Here is a 25,201-nt window from a genome sequence, read left to right on the forward strand (position 1 = left end):
ACCCACCAGCTCTGCAGACCAGTGCCAACTACTTTCCAGACCACTAGAAGTCCTTGGAACACAGCTAGAGACCTCCACACTATTATAATTAGTTATTAATACTATTTACTCTAAAATGCAAACCAATACATTATTCAGCAGCTGTAAAAACTTTATGTGAAACCTCACAGAAATTGCTTAGACAAGCTGTCCTTGAAGCTCATTAGTATTGGGCCTCAATAAGACCCCAGTCAAGGACTGGAAGATTTGGACTGCTATTTGTATTCCCCTAATTCTTCCATGTTTGCTCTGGTTGCCAGTGCAACAATGCTCAGTATTTATATTAGGAGGTTTTGATTTTTGCCTTGTTGAAGGCATTCTGGCTCCTGGATATTCTGCCCGAGCTGGGATTTACTTTCTGTCTCCCTCCCGTTCCCTGCAGTTTGCCTCCTGCTGACAGATGATCGTTCCCTAGCTGAGGTATTTTTCTCCAAGTGTGAAATTGATTCCAGATGACAACTGAGTGTGTCAATCACTTTCCACTTTTGTCATCTTCAAAGACTCCTCTCCCCCTTATTTAAATTGTATTTTCATAATTGAAAATTGCTTTCAGATGACTTAATGAATTCTTGCATTTTATTATTCTCTGAAAGGAAAGGAAATACTGCAGGATTCAAATGAAAGCACTTTTATAGGGAAGCGTTTGCATCAAGCTACTTGAAAACAACAACAAAAATGTCTGCATCATATATTTGTTTACAAACACATACAACAAAAAAGGAAATTGGAGGAGTGGTAGAAAAAGCATCTTTCCCACATGCAATATATATTTTTTAAACAAGTATTAAATTATATTTTGGTGAGGATATTTTTTAAAGCTTCTGAACACTTGACATTACCAGCAACTTCAAAATGGCTAATGTGGTCCATGGATCAGCAGAGATTTGTATGCTTTCCAGTTCATGTAGTCTTGCATCTTTTTCTCCAGCATCTCTTTAGAAGGATAAGGCTGAACCTGGAAAACATAAATGCTGATGGTAAAATATACTGTGTAATCTCTATTAGCTATCCACAGCTAATCTTATGACAGTAAGTAGAGTGAGGCATACGCTGCTTTCATATGACTACACAGCAGTATCATTGATCACTGGGGCTTGAAATGCAGACTTGCAAAGCAGTAGGAAGATAAATACAGATGGGCTATTAAACCATCCAAAAGCTTTGCATTATAGTGATTGTTGTGCAAAAGAGTTTTCCCGAATACATATGCAGTACACCAGTGCATTATGGGAATATTTAGGATTATATATTGAATTGAGCTACTGTTTCTTTATATTCTATTTATATTGGATACCTAGTGGGTATCCAAACTTGAAACTAAGTATCTCTCTTCAACTGAATGGAGGTCTCACAATGTTTCAGGATGCTGCTTTCATTTTTTATACAGCCAGATAGTGAGATGACATGTTCAAATAGACTGAGCATGTGGCTAAGAGCCAGGAACTCCTGAGTTCTAATCCTGGATCTCAGAGCAATTTGGTGAGGCCCATCCTCTGCTCACATTTACATGTGAATCTGGAATAACTCCACTAAGGGCAATGGAGTTAACACCACTTTTATCCCGGTATAAATGATGTCAGAATCAGGACCACCGTGTTTGTCTAGGCAAGACACCTTATCGTCGCCTTGAGACAGATTCTGATCTCACTTACACTGATTTTCCAGCACTATGGGACGGATTCTCAGCTGCGGGGGCACTTTGCCAATGAAGAACTGACATAGTGTAGTAAAGCTTCACCACATCCCCTCCCAAGCCAAAACTGCATAGCTGCAACCTAGTGGTGGCACAGATGTGTCATTATGAAATTCCCCGATGCCAAGGAAATTCTCTATTGGCGATTTGTGGCTGGACTATGACCCCCTTACACACAAAGGGGCTATTACTGGGCTTGAAAATATAGCCCTGGAACTGTTTAGGCTTTGGTGGACTTACTCCTGGTTTAAATTCATTTCAAAGCCAGGCCTTGTCCCAGTTTCCACATCTATAGTAAAGGGAACACAAATATTTATCTACCTCACAAGGACGTCATGTGGATAGATTAAGTAAGAGCACACTGAAACCACAGAGCCCTCTGGAAGTGCTATTATTATGTTGCAATGTAACCTACTACTACCCAAATAGCTGAAAACAATTAGTTGATGGATTTTCAGATCTGGCAATGCATATCTGGGCCACTGCATTTACAGCACAGAAAATGACTCACTTGAGTAATCTGCGGACTAGGTTCAAGTGAATACATCTTGGCTTCTTATTCCCTGCCAGCTTGTCACAATCTATCAAACAAGGAGCTACACCTTTTTCAAATAGCCTTTCCTTAAATACCATGGGTGAAATTCCGCACTGTGCCCCTTAGAGGTGCAGCACCGATCTCCTAGGAGTGGGTGGGGGAGAACTAGTTTAATATCCTACCAATCCTGGGCTGCTTTAGTGGCCTCCAACATAATTAAGACAATCCGGGGCGCCTGTTTCGGTAGCATCCCAGTGCTGTCTGTTGGGTCACAGCACTGCCTGCAATCGCTGCAGCACTATCTGCTGCAGCCGCACCCCCAGCACACCTCTACAACACAGCTTGCATGAGGGGCCTCAGAAGGCAGCTGTCTGTGGCAGTGCCTGCACTATGGGACTTCTCCCCCAGCCAGGCCCAGGGCCCCATTATGCACCTCCAGTCCTTTTACCCAGGCCTGAGGCTCTCATCCCACATTTATAATAATGCTTTATGTGGACACACACAAGTACCAGGAGGCTGCTTTTGATAAGTGCATTTTGCAATGGAATCCTGTTTGCTGGGAAAAGCTGAATTGGGGCAGGTCACATGTCACAGCTCACTTCACCCACTTCCATTCCTGGAGAGCCTATGGGAATGCAGGAGCACTCATGCAAATTTAAATTTGCCATTAGGTTTGCAGTGAGATTGAAACGTGGTAAAACTGTGTTTTTTTTTAACCCAAACCTTTTAGCATATCAGGCCCCACCAAACCGATAAAGATTGCAAATTCTTTTGGAAGTAAACTGGGAAGGGTTTGCACAGCTCCAGTAATCAGTGTGTTAAAAGGTCTCTTAGCTGGCCTGACAACATTAGCCTCCACTGGTAGCCACTGTTGTGTGGCATGTTATTAAACGAATAGTTATGGATTAATAAATTATGGGAAAAGAGCATATGAATATTAGTTCAAAGGTAGCAGGAGTACCATTTTGAGCCTGCCCTGTATTTCAGTGAGTTATTGACAATTGTTCACATGTATTTCATGTTAGGAAAGAACTCCACTGAGCCACAGACACTGAAGTAAGAGTCAGGAAAACATGCATTCTGTTTATGATTCCATCGCTGATGTACTGGGAGACCTCACATAAGGCATTTTATCTCTTTCTGTAAAATGGGGATAAAGGCATTTATCCTCATTTGCAAAGAACTTGGAGGTGTATGGATGAAAGTGACTATATAATTAAAATGCCAACGTAATTCAAACTGAGCAAAGAAATAGTAAACTGATTCTGAGTGTGTTGAACAGTATCAGTGAAAAATAAAGGTATGGTGAAGAAATCTAACATTTAGGTTTTTATACCTGTGGTACCTGTGCCACCCTTTATACACAAACTACAGTAATCTACTGCATTGGTCCAAAATGCTGCAGCAGAACTATCATCAATTTCAGTGTTTTGGGCCATTACTAAAGAATCCTGCTGTAACTTCCAGGATGACACAGGAATGAAAAGTTCATTATAAAATTATCTAAAGTCTTTACACCACCATGTCTATTGCTTAACTGTCTTATTAGGTTCTTGCAGGTTTTTATTCCACAGAAGAGTTAAATACAGCAAAGTTGAGCTTCCTTGACAATTTAATTTTATCTAAAGGCTTCAATCTGGCAAAGAATGAAGGAATCATTCTTGCTATAGAAATGTGATGATGAGGATATCAAGGAAAAGAAAGGTAATAATAAAAAAAGCTTTTGAAGTAAATGACTTGAATGTCTTTGAGACTGATTTAAGTCACTGTATGTATCGGACAGTACTAGTTGCATCTCTAAAGAGGTGCAATTAGGAGATTAGATGCAGCAGCTTGTAGCTGTAACTACAGTAAGATATAGATAACGCATGTCAAGAGTTATTTCCTTTCTAGGCACCGTGCTTTAAGGAAGCTGAGGAAGGTAGAACAAGATGTTTCTAAATCTAAATAATTCTTTTTATTAGTGGTTCCTGATTAATAAAAAGCCTTCAAATGGAATGGAGGCCAAGGTTATATAGTAACATAGGAATTGCCATGCTAAATCAACCCAATATCTAAGCCTATCTTGGACAGAGGCTAGTGCCAGATATCTCTGAGATAGGAGAGTGAACATTCATGCAATCAGATGAGCACAGGCAAAGTTTCTTTCTATCCCTGACAATTAGTAATTAATGTCCTCTAACATGAGACTTGCTTTCCCATATTACTTTTGGTTTGAATTATCAAAGGTGCATAAGACAGTTAAGCACCCAACTGAATTTCATTGGGACCCTTTGAAAATGCCAGTCTTTTATCCCAGGTACAATCCTTTTTCTGACTGCTGCTTAGCCCTTGTGGCATTGTATGTCACAGGCTAACCAGGTATTAAAAATAGGGTTATTTTCCCTTTTTAATTTTGTTACCTTTTCATTCCCTCTGCTGTCCCTTTGTTCCTATGAAATGAAAAAATGGCAAATAAAGGCCCTGAGTCCGAGACTTTGTATTTCTTAGTCTTTAACTAGATTACTGAACAGCATAGCAAAACCAGACATCGTTGCACTGCTCTTTTACATCATGGAGGGGGCCTTTTAATGGTGATGTACAGGACAGCTTGCTTCAAGAAAGTGAGAGCTGAAAACTAAGGTCCGTTAATATAATTACTGTATTTAGCTCATTTCTAAGCTACAGTCAGAACATAAAGCTACTGTGCTGGTAGCTGGTAGCCTGCAGCTTCTTCAGTCTCTAAATGGCAAAATAATGTTAAAGCAGTGGGAAATAATGATCCATGATGCAATAAAGTCTCATTGATTTTAAATCCCCAACTTTCCTTCCAATAAACATACTGCATTTTATTTTTTTCAGAATCAGCATAATAATAAAGGGTTTGTCTCAACTGCCATCTGATTTTTAAGGCTTTTTAGGTTAACGTAACTCTCTTGTATGCAACAGCAGCAACTCTCAGCAAAGGCCTTTAGGCATTTGGAGACATAATCTCTTCTCATTTACCCCACAGCAGACTCCATTGACTGGAAATTAATTGAAAGGGGAATGTAGCTCTTTGAGTGTAAATCCAGTGCATGGAAGGTTATTACACCTAGCAAGAAGACTTCACTTAAAGATGAAATGCATTAGATGCTATTTCAACCTGATCTGAACTATTTATAAATTCAACTTTATTTTTTTGTGTTTTATTACTTATTTCACAAAATGTCATGTTAATCTGGATACTACTATGAAAGATTTTCAATTACAACAGTGCGAGAGCTTATTTCTTGGAACACTTCTCTTGTCGCACATGGCAAAGTATTTGTTGCTTGCTGAGTAAGTTGAAGAAAGGGCAGGGAGTGATCTAAATGTTGATTTATTTCCAAAGAAGAATAGAACCAAATACAAAACTGTAGTTTTTCCTCTGTTCTTTGCTTACTACAACACAAACTCTGGGACTGTGGCAAAATGGTCCCTAAAGCTCTGATTATTCTGCAAATGTCAAGGGGGCACTTGTGTGAAAGGTTAAGCGTGTATCTCAGGGCAAGGTATCTCCAGCGGTGCAGCTGTAAGCTCTCTAGTGTAGCCGCTCAAAGTGGATGGGAGAGAGCTCTCCCGTCAGCTTAAATACTCCAGCCCATGCATGTGGCAGTAGCTGTGTTGATGGAAGAAGCTTTTCCGCCAACATAGCATCATCCACACCGGCGCTTATGCCAGTGTAACTTATGTTGCTAAGGGAGGTGGTTTATTCGCACCCCTAAGCTAACATAAATTATGCTGACATAAGCTGCTGTGTAGACATAGTCTTAGAGTTTGCAAGAGCAAGGCCCAAATGACAGGCAGGCAACATCTGCATGACCAGAGACAGCCCATGCCCATAAGGCCTGATCTGAAGCCCAATGAAGTCATTGGCAGTCTTTTCATTGACTGCAGTGGCTCAGGCCTGTAGTGTAAAGTATATATTTCATACAAGACACAAGGGCTGTGCATACGGGTCTTTACTTGGCCAAGAAGCATAGATTTATAAACATAAGGGATGTGCTCCAAGGCCCGTAGATCTTCAGTGGCTCATGTTATGGAGGGCCAGGAGAGAGGCTTCCCCACATTCTTTTATGAGAGCCAAAATAGGAACTTTGCCCCAGAGCTACAACGGGAGTTTGGTGTTGCCATGCTGAGTATTGCAACACTTAACTTTTAGGTGGCCAGCCACCCAGTGGCTTCCACAAACCCTGACTGAGGCATTGAGGCTCCCATACAATCCATGGTTAGAGAAAGGCACCTAAGAATGGGATCCACAAATGCCAGCACACTAGGTGGGGAGCTGCCTAAATTAGCCAATTGCAGATGCCGAAGAGAGGAGTGTGTCCTAAGCCCTGCCTCTCTCCAGGAGTTAGGCAGCCAGGTCTGGGCTGGAGGGAAGCACCTCTCTATGGAATCTACAGCCAGGAACCTGCTCCTGGTGTCAGGAGCCTAGGCTGTTTCTTGCAGGAACAACAGCAATGGACACCTAACACCTCACAAAATGGGGAGAGGGGCACCTCCCTGAACCTTTGGCCCAGTGGTTAGGGAACTCACCCAGACTGTGGGAGAGCCTTGTTCAGTTCCCTCCTCTGCCCTATGAGAAGGGATTGCCAAGGGAGGTTCCCTACCTCTGGACTATGGGATATTCTGATACAGGACTCTCTCTCGCTCACTCTTGTTGAAGCTGTTCCACTTCAGATAGTGAATTAAAGATGCATTGGGATAGAGAGAATGACCGCAATAATCTGGTATTCAGGGCACTCACCTCAGAGGTGGGAAGTTCTCATCCAACAGAGGGGGGAGGAATTGAACCCAGCTTTCCCACATCCTAGATGAGTACCCTAACCACTGGGCTAAAGACTACAATGGAGCCTTCCTCCTGCTTGCCATTTTGTGTGGAGTTGGGCATGCTCTGAGCAATCCTACTTAATAATGGCTGCAGACAAGGGAGGTGGGGAAACACTTATCTTCAGCTGATTAGCGGATCACACTGGGGCTTAGGCATCCTGAGACAGCAGCCTCCATTTCCACAGGGAGCACAGTACGTACCTAGGTGACTTCTACAGCAAAAATGGATGTGTCAAGTGAGTTTAGGCACCTACAAGGTTAGGCAGCAGTTGAGTGGGGTTTTTATGGCTCTCATTGGTTCCTAAGTCTGGGACTTGGGCAACTAAGTCTTTCTGTGGATCTGGGCACATCACTTTTGGCCCCATGTTTGGTTGGTGTCCCAATTTTATTGCAAGTCTAGTGACATCTGATGTTTTTCTTAAAGCTCCAACTCTCAGTCAAAGAATTACACAAGCATCTTAGCTTTCATCTAAAAAAATGTACATTTCTAGCCCTCTTGTTTGCAGGAAAAGCTAGAAAATGTGAATCTGAATGTACCCCAATAGCTCAGAAACCAGAAGGCAAATAAAGAGCCTATTTATAACAAACAAACAAACAAAAACCCCTCATGATTTTGAATCAATCTAATGATTTTTTTTGAAGGCCATGATTGTTGGAGGGTTGGGGTTAGCAATACCGCCCACCATTTTTCAGGTGGGTACCGTCTGGACAGGCTCGCCAGTTCACAGCCTATAGCTCTATCTGAATATTAGAGCACAAAATATATGGAATGTGAGACAATGCTGGCTAACTCACTAAGGTCTATGGTGCTTTTGTCACAGTCCCTGACTGTTGTTTTAAACTTGGGTTTTCTGTGTAGTTTGTTGTTTTATGTATTCAATTAACTTAGGGCTGGTCCACACTAACCCCCCAGTTCAAATAAGATACGCAACTTCAGCTACGTGAATAACGTAGCTGAAGTCGAAGTATCTTAGTTTGAACCACAAGGTACTTACCACGGGTCCACACGCGGCAGGCAGGCTCCCCCGTTGACTCCGTGTATTCCTCTCGCGGAGCAGGAGTATCGGTGTTGACGGCGAGCACTTCTGGGATCGATTTATAGCGTCTAGACAAGACGCGATAAATCGATCCCAGAAGATCGATTGCTTACCGCCGAACCCGGAGGTAAGTATAGACGTACCCTTAGTATTAACAGTAGAGAGAACACCAATCTGATAAAGAGAAAGTGTGCAAAGGGAATGATCTGACTGGAACTCTCATTACTGGGGAAACGCGCAAACGGAGCCAGTGTTGCTCTTAAGGGCAGATGCCAGTTGTGTGTGTAATAGTGGAGTTGACTGCTCATTTGCCCCTGTTTAATAAAAATTGCCCAGGCCCAATGTAGCACACTTGACTGAGTGTACACGGTGGAGTAATTACACTGATGAGACTAAATGTAAGTCAGAGCTGGGAAGTAATGACTCCAGAACAGTTAATTATGCTGTAAGCAAACACATTAAAAGCCTGCCAAGAATGTGAGGGTGAACATAGGGTTATTCCGCGGGACAGTGAAATTCTAAATGGAAAGCTGAGGGGATGCACAGCTTTCCAGCAATGTAACAGAAAGGATTTTTAACAGCAGTAATGGCTGTTGGGAATGAGTGTGAGTGTGTGCATCATTAACATCTCCATCAAATGTGTTTATTTCACATTCGCACACAATCCTTCGCCCATTTCCGCCAGCCGTTGCTGCTGTTAAGCAGGACATAAAGCAGGACCCTGACATTGATGGAAAGTGGTGCAGCCCCTCTGTTTTCCATTTGAAATTTCACTGTTACATGACATTGCTTCCAAGTTATTATGGGTATGTATTGTTTGTATTCCAGTAGTGACCAGAGGCCTCGGTCAGCAGCACGGCCCCACTGGGCTACGTGCTGTACAAGCACGAATTGAAAAATAGTCCGTGCCTCACCGAATTTCCAGCCTATGGCCTTGGTCCTGCAGTCAGTCCCATGTGGGTGGACACTGTACAGACACATGACATCCCATTGACTTAAGTTAGGCTCCAGTCCTGCAATCCATCTGCCCATGTGGATCGAGTTAAGTACTGGGGCATATATTCAAACAAAACTCAGTCAAATGGAGAAGACAGTCGAATGGGATGTCAAACAAGTCGAACAAGACAGTCGAATGGGATGAAAGAGGGTGAGGATGACAGTGATAGGAATATGTAGTAACATGTTAGGATAAGTAAAACAATAGGAACATGATGTAACATACAGGGAGGAAGGATGTGTCTAGTGCTTAGGGTAATAAGCTGGGACTTGGAAGATATGCATTTAATTTCCTGCTCTGGCACAGACTTCCTGTGTGATCTTGGACAAGTCATCTAGTCTCTCTGTGCCTTTAGTTCCCCGTCTGTAAATTCGGGCTAATACCTCCCAGAGATGTTGGGAGGATAAACACTCTTGTCCATGCCCAGATCATCTTTTGCCTTGATTGCTGTAATCTCCTCTTCTCTGGCATCAATGTCTGTAACCTTGCCTCCCTCAAGTCTGTTCAAAATGCAGCTGCAAACATCTTCCTGGCTCACCCCTTGGTCACTGCTAGAACTGGTTGGAAAAGTTTGTTGTTATTTTTTCCTCTGTGGAAAATTTTGACCTTTCCACACCCAAAAATAATAATAATAAAAAAAAATCTTCGTCTGAAAACTTTTAAAACACAAAACTTCAGTTCTGAAAGCCTCCCGCAGAGCCTCCATTGAAGTTGTAGTTGAGACACCCTGTGCTCCTGTTCTCACTACAACTCCCATGATGCATCACGGTGGTGCCTCTTGCTGAGCCATGCAGAGAAGTAATCTGGCTGGGGAACTCAGAGGAGGGCATAAACCGCCCAAACTATAACTCCCATGTAACTTTGGGAAAGTCACCTCCCTCTCTCTGTGCCTCTGTTTACCTTGTCTTTTCTATGTACACTGAAAGTTCTCCAGGGCAGGATCTAAGGGCCGGTCTACACAGCAAAAGCTGTATGTGGGCGAGCTTACCCCAGTTAACTTGAATCCAGCTAGCATGGGTAACAGTATCAGTGAAACATGGGCTTCAGAGTGGCCCAGCAAGGCTAGGACCTACCCAATGTTCATGATGGGTTTGTACTACTCACACTGCACTGGATGTAGTGCTAGTGTTACTCCCGTTAGCGTGATTTAAGCTGGCTCAGGTAGGCTAGCGCATGCTCAGTTTTTGCTGTGTAGACATACCGTATGTGGTATTAAAGTGGTACAATGGGACCCTGATCTTGGTTGTTGCTTCTAGATGTTAATATAATGCCAATAATTAATAAAAAGTTCCTTTCTTCATTTGTTTAATCTGGAATATCTGCCTGTGGGATCTTCCTTTTGTGAGGTCTGAGCACATAGTGGCAGACTCTGAGATTGCTGAGCCATATGTCTTAGCAGTGGAGGATTAATTACTTTAGCAAACACATGCGTAAATGCTGAATGCATAGACAGTGATGTCTGGCTGCACTTTCCTCAGGTGCCCTCTACTGAGGCCATCAGAACCCAAACAGGATTAATTCACACAGAATTTTGATTATGTTCCACTCTGGAATTTTCTCCCAGCCAGTGTGTTTTTCTCCCCAGAAAATGGTATTTCTCATCTGAAAACACCATCCTTGAAGAGAACCGGCACAGATTATTTCTATTAGTCAGGCTCTTGGATCATCTCTTTTTCCTCAAGTAGAAAATCCATCAACTGGATTATTTTCCTCCACTGTTTAATTCAATATATTATTGGAAAATGTTTAGGCAGATTTATGAAAATGTATCTTTTGCCTGAAGGTTTAATAGTATATAACAGATATTCTCCACAGGATGTTATAAATAGATACCCGATAGTATCTATGCTTTCGTGAACAACATTGATTTAAACCACTTACGGTAGTCAACAATTCTAAATCTTTTTTCAATCTACCTACAACCACCTCAGATATCCATAAAAGCAGGTGTTAGCAAAACATACCCACGTTTAAAAGTTAAGGTGCATTTTTAATATATACTGGGTAGTATCCCTTCAAATAGCTATAAACCCTCTAGTGACACTTTCTGTCAGTTTAGTAGCCTCCCAGAGCAGTAGTGGATATGTAGCTAGGCCTTGCATGGTGCGTTTATTTAGCAAACATGGTTATTTAAACCCCACTATAGTCCTGTGGTTGCTTCACATTTTGTGTGTTGTGTAAGAGAGATGTGAAAGACAAAATAGTGGGCCAGAAACCACACCATCCAGGGATCCAGGAATAAACCTATTGCGGGACACAACATACACCCTAAACATGTGTCTGAGTAAAGTCAGTTTCACTATTTCCCCTGTATAGTCAATAAATCAGTTTCTCTCTTGCTGAAAACATCTTGACATCAAAAAGGCTGCATCTTATACATAGGGTGACCACCTTTCCAAAAGGCAAAAGCGGGACACATGCAGGAACCCCGCTCCCTCTGTGTCCCTGCCCCTGCTCCTCCTCTTCCCCCAAGGCCCTACCCCAGGTCCAGGCCGGAAGCCAGAGCTGGGCACTGGTAAGTGTTGCCCATAACGCCCGTCACACTGTGGGGAGCACAGGACCCTCCACCTGTCCTGAGAGCGGGGGACTGGCATACCTGAGAACAGCCTCCCAGCCTGTGTCCCCTCCCCACTGGGTGCACTGCCCAGGACAGGTGGAGGATCTGGGGCTCCCCACCGTGGCCTGGGCTCCCTTCCCTGGTTGGCTCTTACTACTCCCCAGCTCCAGCTTCTGGTCTTGGGATGGGGCAGGCCTCAGAGGGGAGAGGAGCAGCAGGGGGCAGGGTCTCATGGCGAGAGAGAGATAAGGCCCACCTCAGTGCCTCCCACCAGGAAGAGGCTGGCACCACCCTTAGCCTCGAGCAGACACATAGCGGCACCACAGGGAATCCAGGACAAATGCTGTTCTGGAGTCATTCAGCCTGGGACCAGGACTTGAACTCTATATTTCGGGACTGTCCCACCCAATTTGGGACGGACGGTCACCCTACTTGTACATCCTGTGTTTGTATCCATTTTCTCTTTTAATTCCAAAAGGGATAACCCGGTACTGGACTCCAAACAATCCTGTTTGCTTGGAAGTCATAACAATAGTTTAAGTTACTGGGGAAGGAGGGATTTGTTATTGTTTTCTTACACAGGTGTACAAGCAAAAAGATTCCATCTAAGTGCAGACACTTTCACTCCACCTGCATGCCAACTGCCCCATGCCCAGAAGCAGGGCCAGCTCCAGGCACCAGCCGACCAAGCACGTGCTTGGAGCGGCACCTTGGGGCGGGGCGGCACTCAGTTTTTTATTTATTGGTTCGTCGGGGCAGCACTGGAGGATTTTTTTTTTTTGTTTCCGTGGCGCGGTGCTCAGGGGGGCGGGGCTTCGGGCAGCACGGCGCTTGGAGGGGGATGGGGCTTCGGGCGGCGTGGCACTCTGGGGGCATGGCTTTGGGTGGCGTGGCGCTCTGGGGGGGCTTCGGGCGGCGTGGTGCTGGGGGGGTGGGGATTTTGGCAGCACTGGGGGGGTTCGGCTGCGTGGCACTCGCGGGGAGGGTACGGCAGCACGGCAGGCGGGGGGCGGCCCTCTTCTTTTTTGCTTTTTGGCTTGGGGCGGCAAAAAAGTTAGAGCCGGCCCTGCCCAGAAGTATGTTACCGTCTCGGGAAATCTGTGCAATTGGGAATGTGCCTGCCCAGCAAATCAGTTATTCTAAGCTCTTATACTGTTTCTGCGTGGGTTGTTTGATTGTATTGTGGCATTAACAAGGAAATTGCATAACACAAAAGGGTAAAACTTTATAACCAACCATATGCAATGAGCACGGTTCAGCAACACACCCATTTTTGGAAGCATTCGAGTCACCTCAGGCAACTCTAACATTTCTAGATAATCGCTATGGTCTTAACGCTAGAACTCTAGACTAACAAGACTTACGACTGTGCATAATTTATGGAGATAGTCCTCATCCATGTGCCTTTTGAAGAACTCCTTTGATATCACAATACACTCCGCTCCATCAGAAACCAGGGTCATGCTAAGTGTGTCTTCAAAGACTGCATACACCAGGCCCTATAAAAACATTAGTATATTATTATTTATATTGCACTAGCACCTATTCTATATTATTCGGTGTAGATTCTCAGCCTGCCCTCATCACCCTCATATCTGAGCATGTTCCAGTAGCGCATTAAGCAATGTGACTAACATCTGTTATGTATGGTTCATTCTCTTTTTCTCTCATCCACTCCCAACAGTGACTGGGGCCCCATTATACTAGGTGATGTACAAATATAATGAGATATGGTCCCTGCCCCCAAATAACTTACAATCTAAATGGGGAAGACAGAAGAAAGGAGGAAAGGAAGACTGAAGCACAGGTGAAATGACTTGCCCAAGGTCACACAACAGGTTAGTAGCAGAGCTGGGATTAGAACCCAGATTTCCTGACTCCCAGTATAAACATCCTGGCTACTGGATGATACCACCTCCATAATTACAACCACTGGAATTTACTGTCCAGAAGATTCAGATAAGCGTTAGTATATTTTAAAAATTATTTATGTGAATGTCATGAATTTACACGAACCTCAAAATCCCCCCCAAAAACCCACAACCCCAGCCCAAGTAGAGTTTGGACACCAAAAGGAAGAAATGCCATAGATGCCATGACTCCTACTATGAGATTCTGCTATTGCTATTGATTTTACGGGCAAGGCACCAAAATGCTATGGTGATGGGTGGCAGAATAAAACCCTAAAATAGAATAAAATATGACCTATGCCCAATGGGATATTTACACAACAGGAGAGGCTCTTCAATGCCTGAGTGTGCTGTCACCATAGCATCCCTAGTCCTTGTTGGAGCAGAGAGAGATTGGGAGTGAAGTTTGCATCTTCTGCATGGCTGTGCAGAAATACTGGATGAACAGTATAAGGATATTTCAAAGTGAACTCTCAGCAGATACAGTCAGCACAGCCAAGTGAACTTGGTCCTAAAATTACTTAAGATCATATAACAGGCCTTTATCGCTCAATGTTACAAGGACATTATACCACACAGGACCAATCCCAACTGCTGCACACTCAAAACTCTCACTGAAATCACATGATCAGGCCCCGATTGGTGATTTTCTCCCTTATCCACCCCCACCCATAGCTAGCACCATCACAATTCCTGCCAATACTCTGAAATGCCAAGGCCTGAAGATGACTAGGATTTAATTTTATTCCCCAAAAATATTGTAGCTGTGGCACAGTGCCATTGTGTGGAAAGTCACTTTGTCAGTAAGTTGTCTCTCACAACTTCAGTCCCAGAAGTACTGATTTTGGTATTGCTGCTACTGCTAAGGAAGATGATACAAAACATGGGAGAACCCAAGAAGCAGGGCCCATGTTACAATGCTGGAAGCCTATGAAAGCAAAAAAGGCCCCATAACTGCCTCCTCCAGAGAAAGAAGTAAACAGTACAGCTCATCTCCCTCAGAAACACACTTAGATCTTAAGTCTCACACTAGCCAAAAGCATGGCACAGGGTAGAATTTTAATTCGGGCCCATTCCTCCAGCTATACCCTACATTGTTTCTATAAAATAAGTGCTCAAGGTGATCCAGTGGTTATATCCTGCAGTGCAAGTGTCTCCTGTTGTGTTGAGTCAATATTGCCCCCAGCTATTGGTGGAAATTCAGGAATTACCCAGCCAGTCAGTTCTGGTGGAGCTCCTGTGTACCGTGGAAGTGATATTCTTCCCCATTGACCATCACTTAGTATATGTGCATTCACTGACTTTCGGGTCATGAAAAGACAATGTTGTTGGCTTTAGATCAGGCCACTCACCCATCTTCCTGGTTAGAGAAATACAGATCTGGTGTGTGTAACAAACTTCAATGGCCAAGTGTGACACAGGGCCAGAAAGGGTTAAGCAACTTGCATACTAATTAACCCAGATTCAACCTTTAGAGACATATTAGTAGATAATGTTTGAGTTTTAGTGTGTTTACATATATATTGTTAGAATGTAACCAAACAGTTCCTGTCTATCACGGTTAATTCAGAAATCAAAAGGAGATATTAACATTTAAATTAACTGTGAATGTAGTGATATTACTGTCATGATTTCTCTTTGAAGTATATAGCAAATCACCTGCAAATGGTGGGTGATAGGCAATTACCTTATATTAATCCATCTAGCTAATTGCCGGTGATGTTTAGAAAATAGGAGGTTACTTCAAAGACACTGTTGTTCGCCCAAGGACTGCATGTGGTCAAGAGGCTGCCTGGAAAATGTATAAAGGGCTTTTGGGACCAAATCCTTTAATCTCAAATCTGCTTATGCTTCACCAGGGGAAGTTTGAGTCACAAGATTGAGGTCTCCAATTTCATTTTGGATCGCCCTCGTGTTGAACATTGGACTGTAACCCATAGACTAATTCTAAAAGGACTATTTGCAACACTTAAGCTCACCATTTCTACTATGAAACTGACCTAAGAACTCTATTTATACCTATATGTATAATGAACTTTTAACCAATACTCTCTCTCTTTCCTTTTTTTAATAAATTTTATTTTAGTTAATAAGAATTGGCTGTAAGTTTGTATTTGGATAAGATCTGAAATATTCATTGACCTGGGAGGTAATGTGTCTGATCCTTTGGGATTGGTAGAACTTTTTATATGATGAACAAGATTTTCAGTAATCCTCATCATATTTGACTTGGCTGTTTGGGAGGAAGGCCAAGGCTGGTTGCTTTAAGGGAACTGTGTTTTGGGCTTCCTGGTAACCAGTAATGAATTGTGGACACTGTTTTGTTGCTGGCTTGGTGAATCCAAGTATCAGAATAACCACCAGTTTTGGGGATTGTCTGCCCCATTCTTTGCAGTTTGCAGTAATTAAGCAAACTTAGTGTGGCTCCACTGGGATCCCAGTCGCATCAACTTATTCAAAAATGGGTACTGATTTTGGGTGCCTTAATTTTTTGAGTGCCCAACTTGACACACTTGTAATGGGCCTGTTTATCGGAGGGTGGCTCCTCAACCCCATTCAGTTGCCTCAAATATGTCACTGCCAATCACTAGCCACTTTTGAAGTTCTTGGCCTGATGCTTTTATTTTTTATAGCCTGCACCTTTGCATTTATAAAAACTTTCTGTAACAACAGCTATCATTTTATTCTCACAGTCACTAAAGCCTGCTGTGTGGGAGACAGATGTTCTCTCATGAAGACTTTATTTTTGTTTGTTATTTTCTGTAATCTAAAATAGGACACTGTAGATTGACAGTGTGTGTCTTGCTCTTGGTGTGAGCAGAGTTGTCAAAAACAAATTTAAATGGCAAACGTGTGCTGGGACAAGGTGCCGAGGCTCCCTGGGAACTGTCTGGAGACCTGTCTTTTTAGATTCCAGAATACAAATCACTCCAGCATTCGTCACAAGACAAGAAGCATTAAAATCTCAAAGGAACATCCAGTCCATTAGCACAAAACTAAAAATAGTAGGATGGGCTTTTCTTAAAAATAGAAGTGTTCTGTAAGGAGACAAGAAGCAATAAAAGCTACCCACGAGATATATTTATGCTGAGAAAATATTGAAGGAGTAGCTGCCTCTTACTTGCTGTTTCACTTCTGAATTACTTTTGTTGTTCTTTAATACACAGCTCCAAAGTACACACAACCATAGCTTAACATAGGAGTAATATAGGCCCCAGTTCTGTATTTCATTAATGCAAACACAACACCATTCATCACACAGTATGGCAAGGGTGTAAGTAAGAGCAGAATTTTGAGGTTTTCTACTGACCCTTAATTACATTTACTGCTTATGTGTTTACATGTATTGGAATAAGACTAGGGTTCCAAATACAGATCAGGACCTCATAGTCGTAGGCAGAGTAACCCAGAAATTATTGTCTTTTGCTCTTCACACACCACGGTCCCTGACCTAGGGAGCTTATAGCTTCTTCTATAGCCCCCTGTGCTTACCTTTATTCGCACAGTGCGTCCCGTTGACTGCAATGGAACTATACACATGCTTAAATGTAAGCACACAAATCACTGTTTGCAGGATAGGGCCCACTGTACCTAATTTACAGTTCAAAAGCAATAGTCTAAATATTAAAAACTCAGATTTTAGAATCATAGAAATGTAGGGCTGGAAGGGATCTCAAGAAGCCATGTAGCCCTGCCCCCTGTGCTGAGGCAGGAATAAGTATATCCAGACCATACCTGACAGATGTTTGTCTGACCTGTCCTTTCCAGAGGATGAGGATTCCGCACCTTCCTAGGAAACCTGTTCCAGTGTTCAACTATCCTTATAGTTAGGAAGTTTTTCCTAATATCTAACCTAAGTCTCCCTTGCTGCAAACAAAGTGGATTATTCCTTGAACAGGAAGAACAACTGATCACTGTCCACTTTATGATAACTATTTACATATTTGAAGAATTATCAGGCCTCCCTCTCTCCAGCCTTCTGTTCTTTAGAAGAGACATGCCAGAGTCTTTCGCCTTTCTTCATAGGTCATGTTTTATCATTTTCGTTGCTCTCCTTTCGACCTCTGCAATTTGTCCACATCTTTCATTAAGTGTGGTGCCCAGAACTCCAGCTGAGGCCTCACCAGCCCTAAGTAGAGTAAAACAATCACAGCCCATGTGCTACATACAACATTCCTGTTAAATACATCCCAGAATGACATTTGTCTTTTCCATAACAGCACCACACTGATGACTCACTTTCAATTTGTGATCCACTAGAACACTCAGATGCTTTTCTGCAGTACTAACACCTAGCCAATTATTCCCCATTTTGTATTTGGACATTTGATTTTTCATTCAAAAATGAAATGCTTTGCATTTGTCTTTACTGAATTTCATCTTGTTGATTTCAGTTTGATTCTTCAGTTTATCAAGGTAATTTTGAATTCTAATTCTGTCCTCTATAGTGCTTGCAACCCCTCCAAGCTTGGTATCACCCGCACTTACAGTGGAGGAAAGTGATCAGGAACAGTCAGCATGGATTCACCAAGGGCAAGTCATGCCTGACTAACCAAATTACCTTCTATGATGAGATAACTGGCTTTATGAATGAGGGGAAAGCAGTGAATGTGTTATTCCTTGACTTTAGCAAAGTCTCCCACAGTATTCTTGCCAGCAGGTTAAAGAAGTATGGGCAAGATGAATGGACTATACGGTGGATAGAAAGCTGGCTAGATTGTCGGGCTCAACGGGTAGTGATCCATGTCTAGTTGGCAGCTGGTATCAAGCGGAGTGCCCCAAGGGTCGGTCTTGGGGCCGGTTTTGTTCAATATCTGGAGGATGGCGTGGACTGCACCCTCAGCAAGTTTGCAGATGACACTAAACTGGGAGGAGTGGTAGATACGTTGGAGGGTAGGGATAGCATACAGAGGGACCTAGACAAATTAGAGGATTGGGCCGAAAGAAATCTGATGAGGTTCAACAAGGACAAGTGCAGAGTCCTGCACTTAGGACGGAAGAATCCCACGCACTGCTACAGACTAGGGACCGAATGGCTAGGCAGCAGTTCTGCAGAAAAGGACCTAGGGGTTACAGTGTACGAGAAGCTGCATATGAGTCAACAGTGCCCTTGTTGCCAAGAAGGCTAATGGCATTTTGGGCTGTATAAGTAGGGGCATTGCCAGCAGATCAAGGGACGTGATCATTCCCCTCTATTCGACATTGGTGAGGCCTCGTCTGGAGTACTATGTCCAGTTTTGGGCACCACACTACAAGAAGGATGTGGAAAAACTGGAAAGAGTCCAGCAGAGGGCATCAAAAATGATTAGGGGTCTGGAGCACATGACTTATGAGGAGAGGCTGAGGGAACTGGGATTGTTTAGTCTGCAGAAGAGAAGAATGAGGGGGGATTTGATAGCTGCTTTCAACTACCTGAAAGGGGGTTCCAAAGAGGATGGATCTAGACTGTTCTCAGTGGTAGCAGCTGACAGAACAAGGAGTAATGGTCTCAAGTTGCAGTGGGGGAGGTTTAGGATGGATATTAGGAAAAACTTTTTCACTAGGAGAGTGGTGAAGCACTGGAATGGGTTACCTAGGGAGGTTGTGGAATCTCCTTCCTTAGAGGTTTTTAAGGTCAGGCTTGACAAAGCCCTGGCTAGGATGATTTAGTTGGGGATTGGTCCTGCTTTGAGCGGGGGGTTGGACTAGATGACCTTCTAAGGTCCCTTCCAACCATGATATTCTATGATTCTAAATTTTATAGGAATACATCATTCAAGCTGTTAATGGAAAATATTGAATAGTATCAGACCCAAGACAGACTTCTGCAGGATGCCACTTGATATATCCTCCCAGTTTGACAGCAAGCCATTGGTAACTACTCTGTGTACAATCTTTCGATAAATTGTGCACCCATCTCATAGTAATTTCATCTAGGCCATATTTTCCTTGCTTGCTTATGAGATGAGAATGTCATATAGGACAAAGGCGGGCTACTCCATAGCATTGCAATCAGCTGCATGTAACTTGACAACTGCTGAAGATATTGTCACACATTTCTTGCTGGGTTTCATTTTCACTGGTATTTAGTTGTTTCACATTTGTATATCCTTATGGGGATGCACAGGGCAAATATTTTATTTTAATATTTAATAGGGGAGATGAAATCTATCCTCTGCTTTCTAATTTCTGTGTTGGCTTGACCTCAGACTGCTCTCAACTACTCAGACATAAAGCTGGCGTAATTCCATTAAAGTCAGCTGTTGGAACTGAGAGCAGAATCTGAGCTCATGGATCTTTCACTGTGAAGAATGACAAACACCAGGAAGCACAATGCAACTTTTAGTATCATTATGTATGTCCTGCGTAAGCACGTGCTTTGCTGAATCAGGGCCAAAGCTAGGGTGACCAGATGTCCCATTTTTAAAGGAACAGTCCCATATTTAAGCCCTCCTGCAGGTATCCTGACTTTTTCTTAAAAACGGGCAAATTGTCCCATATTTTCTGCCCCCTCCTCCCCCCATCAGTACTGGTAGGTCCTGCTGCCGGCCAGATTCCTGCTCGCCAGCCGCCCGCCCACCAGCGGTGAGTTGGGGGGGGGGGTCCAGTGGCTGACAATGGGGAGTGTGCAAGGTTGGTGGTGGGGCAAAGATGCAGAGTGTGGGGCCAGCCGCTCCCCATGCTGATCCATCAGTTCAGCCCCACACTGCGTGACGGATCTCAGCCAGCAGGGCCCTGCTCCTTCTCCCGTTTCTGGCCGGCACTGGCTGCATGCTGCGAGCTGTGGTGGCTGGTGCATGCGGACAGGCCTCTGCTGCCCACCCATCGGGTCGCCTCTGCTGCCCACCCATCGGCCCTTTACGTCCTCCCCCTCTCACTGTCCTCTAGCTGCTTTGCCTCTTCGCCCCCTCCAAGCCCCACTGCTCCTCCATATCCCCAGTGGGGCGCGTCCAGGTCCCAGTGCTGTGCAGAAAACCAGCTCATCAACAGCCTGGCCGGCAGGCTCCTTCCTTCCCCCCACTGCCTCTGGCTCGGCTGGCGCCCTGAGAAAATCCAAGACCCTCTGGCCTGGGGCCACTGGGCAGGAGGAGCCGAGCCCTACATGTGCCAAAGCCCTGCACAGCACTGGCATGGGGAAGCCTCTCCGCCTCTCAGCTAAGCTCCGGAATGGCTGGCGGGTCGGGGGAAGCAATTTCCAGCCTGTTCACACACCAAACCTGCAGGCTCCACAGCACCTTCTTTACCGCCCACTCACCCCTCGCCCTGGGTAGATCCTGTACCTTTGTGGAGCCCCAATGACTTCATTCAGACTCCACGCAAGCATAAAATTTCAGGATTGCTCATGTGACACTGATTGCAGGATCGGGCTCAGTGGAGGTCTCCCCTTCCCATCTCCTTTTCCATCTACAATCTCCATCAACATTCAGCTAAGCTCTCCGGTACGGGTAGCAGAGCTTGTAAAGCCAGCAGAGTTTGTAGAGCCAGCTTAAATAGTAGGATGTTTTTGAAGCAGCATTGCCCCAGAGAAGAACAATGAGATGATGGGTAGGTAGTTGGGTGTAGGGGGAAAGAAGAGGCACATCCCGAATAGCCAGCATCAGCTGACCCAACCTGATCCCAATTCCCCTCCACTAGTTCCCCAATCCAGCATCAACTTCCACACCCAGACATCAGCACACCTGCCAGCCTCAAACCCAGCCCTGCACCCAGCCCCCACCACTCCCATCATCTCCAATGTTCTACCAACCCCTAGCAGCACTCCCCACCAAGTGCTTAATAAAATCACCCATGTGTTCTTGCCAGACTCCCAGTATCACAATTCTTTGCCACCACAAGCGATTTGGTAAGTCACTGAAGAGAAACCTGTCAGTTAGTTTTGGGTCCTATGTGAAAAAAGGGTTGAGAATGACTGAAATAGAAAACTTGAGGGGCTTGATTAAACTCTCACTTGAGATGCGGAGCCTTTCCCATTTAGTTCACCAGCCAGAATCCCGCCCAGTGAACAATTTGAGTTGCGCCAATGTAAATGCAAATCAGGAATAACTCCATTGAAATCACACTGAAACCAGTGAGAGAAGAATCAGACTCTAGTACTGTAAATTTTTCATATCTGACGAGCATTATATTCACTTTGATTGATTTTAAATGGGTGTATCAGTGTTCTCACATGTTGAACCTGTATCAAAAATTAAACAACTCCCAATGGGATTCTTCTAAGATTACATTCTGAAATTGAACTTCACTTGAACAACAGAGTTTAAATACCTGGGGACGGAGCTAGATTTTAATATTCATACAGAAGAGTAAAGCACTGAAATGTGTAGTAAAGGTGGTTTGCTTCTTTTACATCTCATGTACAGCATAGACCAAATTTATTATCCCTAGTATAATTCCACTGACTTATACCAGAGATGAATTTGGCCCAGTATGTATAGAAGTTTCTGTACCGTTCATTTTGACTTTGCATTCATGTTGGTGATGTATGTACCAATCAGTGTTTCACATTATCTGCTTGGCAAACTGGAGGTTGTTAAATCTATTTGTCTTTTTTGTTAGGATTTACTGAACTGTCTGACTTGTCACTTCCTATATACAGGTTATTTCAGTTGCTGGACTTGATCTCTAAAGGCTTAAATAGAAGATTACTGCCATATCCATCTTTTTAGTCATAATTTGATGACTGTAGCAGCACTGAGATTGTTAAGCATGGCGGATTTTCTGCCTTTCTGCTATAATACTGAACTGGATCAAAATGCCATTTGGGGCAGTACATCTTTGGCTTGCAATGGATTTCTAGTTGAGGTAAATTTTACACCATCTCTGCTTTCTTTTAAGTGAAAATTGTTCTACTGGGATTTGAAGTAGTGTAATTATTTGTAATTTATTATAGAACGTTTCTGTTTCAATTCTTATCCTTTAGGAACCACTTGAAATCGAGCTTTATAAACCTCAAGTGATTTTTTTCAAGCCAAGTACAGTAATTGACAAAAATAAATACCAGATCTGATTACTCTGACCTTCAGAACTTCACACCGATCTAGTAAAACTGAAGGCAGTTCCTGCACACAGGAAGCAGACCAGAGACCAAATTCTTCTCCCACTTAACGCCTCCAATCAAGCACAGGGGAGCTGTATATAGCAGGAAGTTAGTGCAAAATCTGGACCTTTTATTTCTTTACATTTGTAAAATATATCAATATACAAGGATTTCAGAGACAAAGATCATGTGCAAAACATAAAATCTATTACACACTTTTCTCTCTGTTTATGACAAACATCACATGTGTATAACCATCCCTTTATCCCAGTCTACAAGTTCATTATGACCTAGCATGACCTTTTTTTTTTTTTTTTTTTCCAATTAAGTATTTTTGGTTTGGGAATTACCAAAGAGGAGGAGTAGGGTGGTGGTGGTCGGGGACTCCCTCCTCAGGGGGACTGAGTCATCTATCTGCCGCCCCGACCGGGAAAACCAAGAGGTCTGCTGCTTGCCAGGAGCTAGGATACACGATGTGACGGAGAGACTGCCGAGACTCATCAAGCCCTCGGATCGCTACCCCTTCCTGCTTCTCCATGTGGGCACCAATGATACTGCCAAGAATGACCTTGAGCGGATCACTGCAGACTACGTGGCTCTGGGAAGAAGGATAAAGGACTTTGAGGCGCAAGTGGTGTTCTCGTCCATCCTCCCTGTGCAAGGAAAAGGCCGGGGTAGAGACCGTCGAATCATGGAAGTCAACGAATGGCTACACAGGTGGTGTCGGAGAGAAGGCTTTGGATTCTTCAACCATGGGATGGGATTCCAAGAAGGAGGAGTGCTAGGCAGAGACGGGCTCCACCTAATGAAGAGAGGGAAGAGCATCTTCGCAAGCAGGCTGGCTAACCTAGTGAGGAGGGCTTTAAACTAGGTTCACCAGGGGAAGGAGACCAAAGCCCTGAGGTAAGTGGGGAAATGGGATCCTGGGAGGAAGCACAAGCAGGAGAGCACAAGAGGGGAGGACTCCTGTCTCATACTGAGATAGAGGGATGATCGATGAGTTATCTTAAGTGCCTATACACAAATGCAAGAAGCCTGGGAAACAAGCCGGGAGAACTGGAAGTCCTGGCACAGTCAGGGAACTATGATGCGATTGGAATAACAGAGACTTGGTGGGATAAATCACATGACTGGAGTATTGTCCTGGATGGATATAAACTGTTCAGGAAGGACAGTCAGGGCAGAAAAGGTGGGGGAGTTGCATTGTATGTAAGAGAGGAGTATGACTGCTCAGAGCTCCGGTATGAAACGGCAGAAAAACCTGAGAGTCTCTGGATAAAGTTGAGAAGTGTGAGTAACAAGGGTGATGTCGTGGTCGGAGTCTGCTATAGACCACCAGACCAGGGGGATGAGGTGGACGAGGCTTTCTTCTGGCAACTAGCAGAAGTTGCTAGATCGCAGGCCCTGGTTCTCATGGGAGACTTTAATCACCCTGATATCTGCTGGGAGAGCAATACAGCGGTGCACAGACAATCCAGGAAGTTTTTGGAAAGTGTAGGGGACAATTTCCTGGTGCAAGTGCTGGAGGAACCAACTAGGGGCAGAGCTTTTCTTGACCTGCTGCTCACAAACAGGGAAGAATTAGTAGGGGAAGCAAAAGTGGATGGGAAACTGGGAGGCAGTGACCATGAGATGGTCGAGTTCAGGATCCTGACAAAAGGAAGAAAGGAGAGCAGCAGAATACGGACCCTGGACTTCAGAAAAGCAGACTTTGACTCACTCAGGGAACAGATGGGCAGGATCCCCTGGGAGAATAACATGAAGGGCAAAATGGTCCAGGATAGCTGGCTGTATTTTAAAGAATCCTTATTGCGGTCAGGAACAAATCATCCCGATGTGTAGAAAGAATAGTAAATATGGCAGGCGACCAGCTTGGCTAAACAGTGAAATCCTTGCTGACCTTAAATGCAAAAAAGAAGCTTACAAGAAGTGGAAGATTGGGCAAATGACCAGGGAGGAGTATAAAAATATTGCTCAGGCATGTAGGAGTGAAATCAGGAAGGCCAAATCACACTTGGAGTTGCACCTAGCAAGAGATGTTAAGAGTAACAAGAAGGGTTTCTTCAGGTATGTTAGCAACAAGAAGAAAGTCAAGGAAAGTGTGGGCCCCTTACTGAATGAGGGAGGCAACCTAGTGACCGAAGATGTGGAAAAAGCTAATGTACTCAATGCTTTTTGTGCCTCTGTCTTCACGAACAAGGTCAGCTCCCAGACTGCTGCACTGGGCAGCACAGTATGGGGAGAAGGTGACCAGCCCTCTGTGGAGAAAGAAGTGGTTCGGGACTATTTAGAAAAACTGGATGTGCACAAGTCCATGGGGCCGGATGCGCTGCATCCGAGGGTGCTAAAGGAGTTGGCGGATGAGATTGCAGAGCCATTAGCCATTATTTTTGAAAACTCATGGCAATCGGGGGTGACTGGAAAAAGGCTAATGTAGTGCCCATCTTTTAAAAAGGGAAGAAGGAGGATCCGAGGAACTACAGGCCAGTCAGCCTCACCTCAGTCCCTGCAAAAATCAGGGAGCAGGTCCTCAAGAAATCAATTATGAAACACTTAGAGGAGAGGAAAGTGATCAGGAACAGTC

At 44.0% G+C, this 25,201-nt stretch overlaps 1 protein-coding gene across 1 annotated transcript in view; it reads right to left on the bottom strand.

Annotated features, from left to right (window-relative positions):
• Positions 1–673: 673 nt before the first annotated feature.
• Positions 674–25,201, bottom strand: part of LOC128830041 (uncharacterized) — a 109,081-nt gene continuing 84,553 nt past the window's right edge. The window contains exons 14-15 of the mRNA XM_054015672.1: positions 13,056–13,190; positions 674–994 (exon numbers count right to left, since the gene is read on the bottom strand). Of these exons, the coding sequence (XP_053871647.1) occupies positions 896–994; positions 13,056–13,190 (234 nt within the window). The 3' untranslated portion in view covers positions 674–895. The remainder of the gene's footprint in view (positions 995–13,055; positions 13,191–25,201) is intronic.

Source organism: Malaclemys terrapin, chromosome 1 (assembly GCF_027887155.1).
Source record: "Malaclemys terrapin pileata isolate rMalTer1 chromosome 1, rMalTer1.hap1, whole genome shotgun sequence".
Taxonomy (NCBI): Eukaryota; Metazoa; Chordata; order Testudines; family Emydidae; genus Malaclemys; species Malaclemys terrapin.